The sequence below is a fragment of the Sceloporus occidentalis genome, unplaced genomic scaffold (genome assembly GCF_023333645.1).
Source record: "Sceloporus occidentalis isolate IW3139 unplaced genomic scaffold, rSceOcc1.0.p SCAF_1, whole genome shotgun sequence".
In the NCBI taxonomy this organism is placed as follows: Eukaryota; Metazoa; Chordata; class Lepidosauria; order Squamata; family Phrynosomatidae; genus Sceloporus; species Sceloporus occidentalis.
In genome coordinates, this window is record NW_028316981.1 from 274,366,505 (window position 1) to 274,378,875 (window position 12,371).

The following is a 12,371-nucleotide window of genomic DNA, read 5'->3' on the forward strand; positions in this document are numbered from 1 at the left end:
TAAACTCTTCTAGAACATGGCCACATAGCCCGAAAAACCCACAAAAAATATTGTACTTATTCATCAGATGGATGCAAAGTTCAGAGAGTTGATGGAATAGCAGGCAAGCTTATAGACAGGGTTTGGAAAAATTACTTTCAGCTACAACTCCCAGAATCAGTGGCATCACTAGGGGTGTGTGGAGGTACATACTCACCAGTTGATACCGATTCAGACTTTCCTACCGCTGTGCCCTCCTGTTGTTTTGTAGCAATGGCAGAGGCCTCCTCACCAGAAGACCTCCACCACCGCAGCAAAGGAGAGGGCCCAGCACACCCTTTTGGCCACTCTTTCCCAGAAGCCCACACACACACACCAGGTGACACCAGGGGTGGGGATGCCACTGCCCAGAATCCTTGGCTGGAAAGTCTGGGAAATTCTGGGATTTGTCATCCAAAGAACTAATTTTCTGAAGTAACGCTTTTGGGAAAGAATTGATATCCATGGGAAAGAATTTATATGTTTATAATGTTTTTGGGAAATAATTTATATCCATGGGAGATAAACATAATTTTGAAATACCTGTAACATGTGATCACAATCAGTATCCATTTTTAAAAAGTAACGATCATTGCCACATATCTACAATATGGGATGACAACCAGTAGTGACTTTTTAAAGAAAATGGAAAAATAGGAATTAAACTATGAAGTCCTGCCTTAAAGACTGAATGTCTATGAGGCTCTTAAACGCGTTCAGTTTTTGCTCCTTTATGAATATTAATATTTCAGATATATGTTTGGCTGGTAGATGCATAACTAAAATCAAACTAAAATATTTTCTAATGTGACAAATATATGTATGTGTGTATATATTTAAGAACCATTTCCAAGTTATTCTCTCATCAAATTTGGTGGATAACAAGATCTGTGTGTCTCTGTGCCAAAAGGAATTTCACCCTTTAGTTTTAGCCCCACTAATTAATCAGAGGCAAATTTTAATATGTGGTTAAAGCTTTAGTTGATTTATGTACCAATTAAAAAGATTAAATGATGCAGCCCTAATCATATTACCAAAGCTGGGCAGGGGGGGATAAATGCCCTCTCGTTTGCTTTTGGTTATTTCTCAAGCAGCTTACTGATTCCAAATGAACAGTTCTAGAATAAGTAATGCGAGGTTTTCAACCTTAACCTTAAGAAAATTTTGCTAAATCTAATTGATTCTCTATGCAAGAACAGTTTTTCATGAAATTTGCTGCTGGTATTTCTCTTAGGAGGAGGCATAGTCTGCACCACATCTATAAACTTTTCCTACTTCACTTTCTAATATGCCTATACACAATCACTTATGCCACTGAAGAGCTATGAATATATGTGTGTGTGTGTGTGTTTCTGTCTGTCTTCATGCATGGGTGTGCACACACACACACAGTTGATACATCCTAATCTTGCATTGGGCCTCTTTCTGACTACTCTTTCTTTTTTCCTATATATATATTTTTTTACTTATTGGTGCTATTTCATTAAAACTGGATTAACACTAGCAAAATCATACCGATTATTTAGTATTGTGTGTAGACTCAAGCACGCACATATTTTTCCATTAGCAAAAGTGAAAGGCTTGAACCCCAGAATCTCTCCATTCCATATTTAGGAAAACTGATCACTTTTCAGTTCTTCTTTCAATCTCCCCCCTATTTGCTTCAATATTCTTCTATAAATGTACTAGAAGCTATTCTAGTACAGAGGAGGACAAATGTACAGTAACTGTGCAGAATCAACACTCATTCCTTTTCAAAAAGCAGAATATGAATTGTGGGAAAGAAAAGCATGTACGATCTGCAGAATATTATGCATGGATTGTCTGCTAGCTGAGATGCAAAGAAGACTTAAATAAGTTCCATACAACCACAGGGGGTTGCGGCTTCTCTTTTCTTATCAACAGTCAGTACACTGGCAAACTATTGAAGAACTGAAGTAAGTTCTGTTTTGTTTCTATCACACTCTTCTTCCAAGGATCTCAGAAAAAACACACAGGGATTTTCATTTCATCCCACCCACCATATTCTTTTTCTTGTTACATCTATGTCCTGTAACTGATTAGTGACTGGCTCAAAATAATCCAATAAACTGCACAGCTGAATAAGGTTTTAAACTTGGATTCCCCAACTTGTAATCCAATGCTCTAATTATTAAACTATAATTAAAATAATGATTAAATTCTGTATTCTTAGTCAAGGTGAGCAGTCTGGCTCTCTATATGTTCTTGGATTATAACTTCCACTACAGCATATGGCCAATCATCAAGAATTATGGGAGTTGTAGTTTATCACCATCAAGAGGACAATATATTCCATACCACTGCTCCAGATCCACAAGAAAATTATGCTGTAACAAAATTTTGTTAATAGTGCCTAAAATATTATACTACTTATGTTACAAGAGGACTTTAACTTGCCATATAAACCACACAGTTGCCAAAAAAAGTTCATTACCTGACTAATGTCACTCGTCCATGCTGCTTTTTCTTGTCGTGAAGGAGCTAACAGGACAACTGTAAAAGGAGGTGCATCTGCTGGTTCTACCACGATCTTGAAGTCAAGGTGTCCAAATACTTGCCCAGAACCTTTTGCTTCATAATTGTGGAGGAGAATTAATCAGTTATGGACTGGCAGTTGGAGCTGAAGGGTCATCATCCAGAAATAATAATAAAAATACTATACTTCACAGGTATGCATTCAATACAGCCAAAATCTAAATTAGGGCTGGGCAAATAGGTCCAGAGGCCAATTTTCTGAGGAGCACATGGGCTGAAAAAAATACTTCCCAAAAGGTGGTGGCTGGGAGCTACCATGGTTACTTTTTTATGTTAAATAGGCAGGCATTCCTACAACCCATTTAAAAGGTAAACTGCCATTCCTTGAGGATCCCAGAAAATATATTGATTTCAAAACTTTTAATAATTTGTTTTCAGCTACCGTGTTCAGCCTACAGCAATAAGTAGCTTCAAGCAGGGAGAACTGCTTGCCAAATTTATGTGAAACAAGATGAATATCAGTGTACTGCGACAAGAGAGCTGTACATTTTTAAATGCTAGAAGACACAGATACTACAATATCTATAATGAAAAGCATACAGGGGGATATTAAAACCAGGGCCAGAAAAGTACAAGGTGTTTGACCAACTTGAATACTTTTATTGGGCCAACTCCAAAGCATAATATGCAAGCTTCCAAAGATTCATTGGCTTCTTCATCAGATATTAAAAATCATACAGGAGAAAAATGGTGATGTTAGAGTCACAGGCCAACATTCAGTAATATTTACTGCATGGAATGGGAAACTCTTCCCACTGAGCCTATTCCAGCTTACAGCAACTGAACCAATGACTACAAACACTGGTTGAAAATGGCTGGGTTTGCTCCTCTCGCCTCTTCCTCTAACAGGAAAAATGGAGGATCAGAGACTGGAAAAGATCCTTTTTTGGACTATATCTCCTAGAATTCTCCACCCTTTATGGCTACAAAATTCTAAGAATTATAGTACCAAACAGGGAGAGGAAGAAGAGTAAAGCTCACTGCTCTCTGACAAAATCTACATGTGACAAATGAGCCTCTTTCACTACTCCAGCCATTTTCTTGCATGGGGAGAGGAGAGGTAAAGCCAGCCTCTAGCTATAGTGCTAGAAGGAAGCAAGATGTTGTTTCTTGATATCTTATGGGCTGTGGAGGCTATGTAGTGGGATAGAAATTGGAATTCATCTCCCCTGTCAGATTGCCCAGTCCTTTTCTGAACAAGTTATGCAAGAGGAAAGTCAACCTACTCCAAATGCATCACAACTCCTTTTCCTTTTATTGGAATCTGTACCAGAGGCACTACCCATGGTTTATGTTAATATATACTATGCAGGAAAAAGATAAACATTACTTTTTTAAAAAAAATTATGTAAACATTATGTTTAATATATTTTAAAGAGTTTGATATAACTTACAATCGTCATCATTCATATCAGTTTCCTCAATTAGCGTGCATTCTATTAGAGAAAGAACACCTCCTGCCTAGGGAAACAAATTATACTTTTTCAGAAATCTATTTTCCCATCTCTCCCAACTTAACATTATGCAAAACTATGCAGTTTAATGTTACAAGGACTCATAGAAAGGATTATTCCAAAACTTAGATGTGTTTCCAAGAATCAAGTAGATTATTAATGCCAGCAAAATAAAAGTATGTTAAAATGTATAATTTCTGTAGCTAATTAAAATCACTCTGTAATGTAATATCCCAGTACAAATGAAATCTATTTTATTAATAGGAATAATAACATAGTAACTCATCTATACCAGGTCAGCGGCTGAACAGGAGAAAAAATTAGATAAAATAAAGAGTACATCCAAAGTTGTCTAAATATGGTCCAAATTTCAGAAATATATTACAACCTAAAATTATACTAGAAATGTCTAAACTCTTAAGGCTGCAATCCTATATATAAACTTACCTGGGACTAAGCCTTATTTAACATACTTGGACTTACTTTTCAGTAAACATACAAAAGGCCGCAATGTTAATAACCTATGTCAAAAAAGAAGGCTTGGCATTCCAGATGAGGAGTGACCTACAGGCCATTCGAGGCCTGTTGACTAAAAGTTCCCCATATCCCTGTTTGTAAATACATCAAAAGTCTGAGGTTTTTCAGGGGAGGAACTTAGCTTTTGAATGACGAAGTTCTAAAAGAAGGGTAGTGAATCTCTTTCAGGTTGGTGGCCAATTTCACTTTAGAAGCTCAGTAAAGCCAAAGTTAAAAGGCTAGGACCAAAAACACCAGCATATTTTAGGTTTAAGCTTTTAGATCAAGTAACTAAATGTTAGAAGAGGAATTTCAGCCTCTCTCATGAGGAACCCCTACCATCGCAGACTAGGAAACCACTAGGGCAGCGCATCTCAAATGTGGTTGTTCATGAATCAGTGCCAATCCAGGGGCTGCTGATTGGCAGCAACATTTCAAGAAAGAAAGAAACCACTGTAGCCAATGGAAACAAATATGGTGCTGATTCTTGCCACTTGGAGAAAGAAACATTGCTGATCCTACACATCACATGCCTTGAGAAGCACTGCATTAAATAATGGTATAATGAAGCAGTGTCATGACTAGCATATTTGACACACAGAGCAAATAGATAGGAGGTGCACATCAGCTCTTCTACCTCCTTACCAAAATAACATGGATGGGCTCACAATTGGAGAAACAGAAAGAGAGGAGCAATCAAGGAATTAGGGATCTATCATCAGCGGATGGCACTACTGTGCAAGGCCAAGAACGGAAAGAGCAAGAAAGACCTCTGCCTATGACAGCAAGTGTCACTGCCACCCTCTGAATGGAGGGTGTAAAAGAGGGTCTCAAAATGGAGGCTGAGAAGCATTGGGGTGTGAGAAAAGAGGAAGAAGCCCCTCATGTGGGGCTTCTTCTGGTACTGATTAATAGGAAGGAGGAGCTTCTGGCAGGAGGGGGTGCCCAGCTCCAAGAATATAAATGGGAAAGGAATTAGGGGTGCCTGCCTCCATTCTTCTCTTTCCCCCAGAAAAAGGAAGAATGTTCGCTCAACCCAACCCACCTTGTTTTACTTCCTCTCTATAACAGTGGGAGTTCCCTGTGCCAGGAAGTGAAGCGAAGTGTAAATGTTCTGAGAAAGGCCAAGGATAGTGGCTGCCTATGCTCAGCGCCTCCTTCCAGGTACCACTGAGAAGTGGAAAAGGAAGAAGGGGCCACTGCATTCACCAGCCACATTCAGACAATGCACCTCTTACTGCCTGCTCCCAGGGCAAGCTGTCCCTACTGCCCCACACTTGCTTTACCAGTCTCATGAAGAAGAGGGTGTAGCCACCTGGGAAATCCCTGAGGGAGCTGGATTCAACTCTTGAATCTACCCCTACTGCAAAGAGTGCCCTCAGGGACCAGAATCAAATAGTATTATTCTGCTGATGGAAATAAGTCTATCAACAGAACCATGAGAGGAAGCATTTCCCTCCCTTACGGCCTTGTACAAGCCTTCAAACACTGGTAAGAGCAGACAGGAAAATTTTCCAGAACCAATTTTCAGGCAAGTAATAGGGCTACTGGAAGGAAGAGAGAAGTTGTTTTGTGCCAGCAGAAATATGGTACCACAAAGTTGGATTTAACCTAAGCAAAACACAGAATTTGAATAGAAACTAACTCTGAGACCCACTATCCATGTAAATTTATAGAAACTAACACTGAAGTTTCTAGTCAACACCTGGTATTCATGATGGCCTGGTATTAACCTCAGTACTGTATTTCTACCAGTTCCCAAGAAGTACGAATGGCTTTCCACAGGAATTTTGTTGGCCACTGCAGGAATAAAATGCTGGAATACAGAGGTCTTTGGGGTGATCTAGCATAGCTCTTCAAGGCTGCATCCTATCACCCTACCTATTCAACTTATATGCAGAACATATTGTAAGGAAAGAAGGCTTCTACATGGAAGAGGAAGGAGTGAAATTAGGAGGAAGAAATATCAACAATCTGAGATATGCTGATGACACCATAATACTAGCAGAGAACCTCACAGACCTGGAACAGCTACTAAGGAAGATCTAAGAAGAAAGTGCAAAGGCAGGATTACTGCTGAACAAAACAAAAATAACAACCACAGAGAACGTACACACATTCAAACTAGACAATGAGGAAATAGAAATAGTAAAAGAGTTCTTGTATATGGAATCCAACATTGATCAGAATGTGGACTGCAGCCAGGAAATCAGAAGAAGAATGGGGAGGGTGGCTATGAAAGAACTAGAAAAGATCCTAAAATGCAAAGACATATAACTCAGCACAAAAGTCAGAATCATAGAAGCCATTGTATTCCCTATTATGTATGGATGTGAGAGCTGGACAGTCAAGAAAGAAGATAAAAGGAAAATCAACTCATTTGAGGTGTGGTGCTGGAGAAGAGTGCTAAGGATCTCATGTAAAGCCAACAAACAAATGGGATCAAGCTAGAAATATCCCTAAAAGCCAAGATGACAAAACTTAGACTGCCATATTTTGGACATATCATGAGAAGGCATGAATTGTTGGAAAAGACAATAATGTTAGGGAGGGTGGAGGGAAGTAGAAAGAGAGGAAGGCCACATGCTAGTGGTTCTCAACCTTCCTAATGGCACAACCCTTTAACACAGTTCCTCATGTTGTGGTGACCTCCAACCATAAAATTATTTTCATTGCTACATGTAAATGTGTTTTCTGATGGTCTTAGGTGACTCCCAGGAAAAGGGACCCAAAAGGGGTCCCGACTCACAGGTTGGGAACCAGTGATAGATGGATTTTATTAAAGAGACCACGAATATGAGTTTGCTGGGCAGAACAGTAGAGGACGGGGGGGGGGGGAGGGGGGGCTGGAGATTTCTCATGCATAGGGTCTCCATGGGTCGAGATCGATGTGAAGGCAGTTAACAACAACAAGCATAGCTCTTATCGAAAGGTTCTTATACACTTGTGAACAACAAGCTGCTTCCCATTCTTGTTATTTAATAGGGAAGTGGTCTTTGTTAGAATGCTAAAGGTGCATTGCATATATTATCTCCCCTAAAGGAAGAATATATTGCTTAGGCTTCTTTCTTTGATTATTCTAAAAATCAAAATTAAAACATTTTGAGGGGAGAAACTGGAAATCATGTATTTTCCAAATATGAATATGCATATTAATGAAAGGAATTTATGTAATTTTAAATGTTAGGAAAGCAAGCCTGCAAGCATCCAAAAGCTTCTTTCCTAAGCTTACATTACATTGAATTGTTTCACACAGTATACATAAGAGATACAGTACCTCTGTTACTGTCTTTTTTGCAATAAAAATATTCCTATAATATTTTACTAAGCAGATTTCAATTTTAAGCACAATTAGTTCAAAAAGCTTAGCACCATCTTTAAATCCAGCCAATTTGCATATAATGAATGTTTCTAAAAGATTCTTGAGCATTACTTCAATGTCTCAATTTACTGCTCAAACCTTTATGTTAAAATTAAACTTCTGTACGATAACAAAAAGGTGTCATGGGAAACACCGGAAACTGAAGCTGTATGTTCTTCATTTCTCAATGTTAGTTGTAAATGTGAAAATGCTGTACCTTAAGTAGATGCAGCTTTCCTCCAGAGCTTCTTGTACAAATTAAAAAGTGTTTTGTAAATAAAAAACATTGTCTTTCTCCTTCTTTTTTCAAAGACAATGATCCCAGGCGAACTTTACTAAGTTTTCCCCTCTCAACTGAAGGGACTTGAATAAGAGTACCTGGTGATTACAAAAGTAAACAGTACATTGTAAATACATTGTCAGTCAGTAGGGTTCTTCACATTTAGTATCTTATTATATAGCCAGCATCATACTTCAGTTAACAAAGCTTCTGACAAAGAAGCTCCTTTTTACAAAGTATTTTAACACCACCTAAGACCCCATTTCATCCGTGTTCTCTGCCTAACTGAATTTTTTTAGTGGCACTAGCATTGGGAGAATGGTGAAAGAGAGCAGGAGAAACACTTTGCCTGGTGTCAGGCAAAGTAACCACAATCAAGGTAACCTGCAGCTACGTTCAGAATCCTTACTGAGTATACAAGAATAGCAAAACAGAGAGAAAAGGAAAATAGATAAGCCTGCCTCACAAGCAACCACCCCCACCCAGCCCCAGCATGTTTTTTAAAAGCATAGCTGAATATTTGGGACACTAAAATCCCTTATACGTGTTTTTCTGTTGACTTGTATCCTAAGCCTATTTGAACATTTTGTGTTGGTGGTGGTTTAATGCTGTTTATGAAACTGAAATAAGCTGAAATCATCATCAATCATCACCATCTCAGGACATTTTGGAAGATGTTTGCAAGTGATTCCTTGAAGGTTTAAAATGTTTTCATTTACTTATAAAGCTCACTTGGCTGGTTATTTAATTTCACATGTGCATATTGTTAGTTCTGGATAAAACTTTTGCTGAAATGTGTTGAGCTGCTCTCCTTTATTGTGGGGTGGGAGCTTATCCCTATTCTTTCCATGTTATTTCTGCTTCTGGGATCAAATTTTCTGTTAGCGCTCAGGAGCACATCTCCTTTGTTAACTGCAATATACCTCTATCTCTTTAGAAGTTTCCCTTATTTTAAATTTGAATTTAGATTAACATCCAAACTATTCTTGGTCCTGTAATATATTTGATTCCTATCCTATACTCTGGATTTCTACATTACATCTTTGATAACAACTATCTTTCTTTATAGTACAAATTAGTCCTTTATATTGCTAACCTAAATTTTCTTGCTTTCTTAGGGGTCCACTAAAAGTGGTAAAAGGGCCCTACAAGTTTGTTATGTTCCCAACACTTATTTTAGACCTATCTTTATACATTTCTAGATATTGTATACATTGTATACACCTTTATACATTTTAGATAATTCATCAGGGGTCATATACCGCCTGAACATCATTTTATAAAAAATTTCTTTAGGGTCATAACATGTAAATTTTAATACTTTGGTCCACACCTCTTCCCATGGTTTCAACTGAATATTATGACCTATATTTGTTGCCCATTTCACCACACATTCTTTAATTGTTCTTCAGTACTGTACCATAACAACAATTTGTATGTTTTTGTTATCAAGTGAGTGTCATCAGTGCATAACAGTTTTTCAAGCTGTTTCTTCTTTCTCACAATTAAATCTATTCATTTCCTCCTTAAATCTTTCTCTTAACTTAAGGTATGATAACAATTGCATCTTATATTCTTTCTTTTTCAACTGCTACAATTCTTTAATCTTCTAATGTTTGATCTTCTTTCAGTAAGTGTTTATATGTTATCCATTTATGTACATGTCCCAATTCCCATCTGTGAAATTCTTCATGTGGGGAATAACCATCCAAGAATATTAATCCCAACTCATTTTTTTTTACATATTGTGGGCATATTTTCAATAATTGTCTTCTTATATTAGATGAGTTTTAAAGTCTCAATTTGCCTTTAGTTTCTCATATCAAAATTGTGCATGCCATCCAAATTTCAATTCATGACTCTCCAGTTCTACCATCCTTTTACAGTGGGCCCTTTCTATACATGGAAATGCACACACCCAAGATGCCTGAAGCCAGCTTCATGCCACTTGGTTGCCCACCTGACAGCCAGCTTCAGAGCGCTCCAGTGCTGTAGCATTTACATGCCACATGAGCACCATAAAGTCATGACAGGATGGGGAAAGCCTGCTTTTGCCAGCTCAAAAAGGAGCAGCATTTTGCTGCCTCTTTGGGGGCTAGCAAAAGGCTGGATTGGGGCCACAGTGTGCAGTTGCCGCAGCCCCAGCCCAGTTCTCTCAGGGGCAGCTTCAAGCTGCCCCTTCAGGGTGGTCTGTTTCACTCCTTTGTATACTATCTCAATTCCCATTCTTCTAGCTAGTTTTCCGTTTTCTTGAGGATCATATTTTTAATCGAGATTTTTGTTTTATCATTATTTATGGTGAAACCTGCAAATGTACCATATTCTTTTATTTTTTGCATCAGTTGATGTAAACCCTTCAACAAATTTTCCAGTATAATGCTTTTAGTTTAAATTCTTCTTTCCTAATACTTCCTCTTAGAAATGGGAACAGCTGTATGTTAATTTTTATTGCTTTATTGCTGCATATTCTAAAATGAATTGTATAGTTTTGTTTTGTTTTTCCTTACAGTATTTAATCCAGTTTAATCAGTTATAAATGCCTGAACAGGGCTACAATGTACAGGTACAAAATGCTGTAAAATATTTTAATTTTGTGGAAAAAAGCCAAAAATATTTTACATAAATAAAATAAAATAAAATATAAAGAGCTCAAGGGAAAAAGCATTATCACATTTCCCCAAAAAACATTTACAGTGGACCCTTGTTATAAGCTGGGGTTTGGTTCCAAGTTCCCACGTGGATAACAAAATCCGTGAATGCTCAAGTCCCATTAAATATAATAACAAAGCAAAATGGTGTCATTATAAAAAATGGAAAATCAAGGTTTGATATTTGAAATTTATACTTTTTTTGAACATTTTCAAACCATGGATGCTTGAATCCGTGTATAAGAAATCCATGTATAAGAAGGGCCAACTATATACGGAAGATTGTCAACAAACTTCATGATTAAGAGGGAATTTCAGCCCAAGCCTGCCCAGTCTAAAAAATCAATACAGATATCTACTGACCTGTAACTCTGTTCAGGCACTCATAATTGGGTTAAACTGAACTTGTGGGGGTCAGGAGACAATCTGAATGGGACAGTGTCCACTATATATGGAGGTATTGCTTGGGGTTGACATTCATGTAGAGAACTTCCATGTGTAGGGGAGGCTCCCCTCTTCAGGCTATCATTCTCCACATATCTTGCTCCCTTTTCAGAGCTGTATTCCTATGTACCCTTACTTGGGAGTAAACATAAACACAGAATCAAACCAATAAAAATCTTTTTAAATCTATGATGAATTTTAGCACTGACTTTTATATTTAAAAGTACAGTTCAGAGCTCTGAAAATATTCATCTTTGAGTGAAATATTTCATTCAATAAAAAATATACTAAATACAATTTTGTTATATTGTAATTTATTAATTTCCACATTTTTAGATAGGCACACAAAGCATAAGCAGCCATTACTGACATGTTAAGGCTTGATATTTTAAAGACACATACTGGGAAATAAGTGCCTATTCAAACATAATGCTTAACGAACAACCACCCTGTGTAATAATCCATGGAGCCTAACATCAACAGGTTCTTAATTTGTGCATTTTTTAAAATGTCAATGCACATTCCCTTAAGGCACAAAATCACTGATATGCAGGTGTTGTCCCTACTGTAAGGCAGACTAAGCCAGTTGCTTTAGCGATCAGATGGTGAGGATGGGGAATAACAGAAATATGTTGCAGGACAGAGGTGACTGTACCACATGGCTTTTCCTGCACTCCCTATTCCAAACTGCTGCTCAGAGCCTTATCACATGAGGGAAAAAACACATGCTATCATAGCACTTCTGCTTTCTTCCCAAAGGAGAAGGCCGTAAAAGTGTGCCTTTTGTTGCACTGGAAAAATGCGTTTTAAAAAAAGGCACACTTTTATGATTGTCTCCTATGGGAAGAGAACCAAAGTACTATGACGTCACATGGTGAGGCACAGGGAAAGCCACTACTCTCTTGCTCCATTTCGGCTTTGTTTTCTCATGCAATAAGGCTCTAAGGCAATACAGTCTTGGACTGCCCCAGATGTGCAAAAGGCCAAGCCACTGAATAAGAAACCTTTAAACAAGTTACCAAATCTCATTAAACCCTGTATAGAGAAGTACAGTGGGCCCTTGGTCCATTGGGGTTTGGTTCCAGAACTGCACG

At 37.9% G+C, this 12,371-nt stretch overlaps 1 protein-coding gene across 3 annotated transcripts in view; it reads right to left on the bottom strand.

Moving 5' to 3' along the window:
- RASGRF2 (Ras protein specific guanine nucleotide releasing factor 2) overlaps positions 1-12,371 on the bottom strand; it is a 156,149-nt gene that overhangs the window by 78,440 nt on the left and 65,338 nt on the right. For all 3 annotated transcript variants that reach the window (XM_089493837.1, XM_089493835.1, XM_089493827.1), the window contains exons 10-12: positions 8,123-8,283; positions 3,969-4,035; positions 2,474-2,610 (exon numbers count right to left, since the gene is read on the bottom strand). In XM_089493837.1, coding sequence (XP_089349963.1) covers positions 2,474-2,610; positions 3,969-4,035; positions 8,123-8,283 — 365 coding nt within the window. The remainder of the gene's footprint in view (positions 1-2,473; positions 2,611-3,968; positions 4,036-8,122; positions 8,284-12,371) is intronic.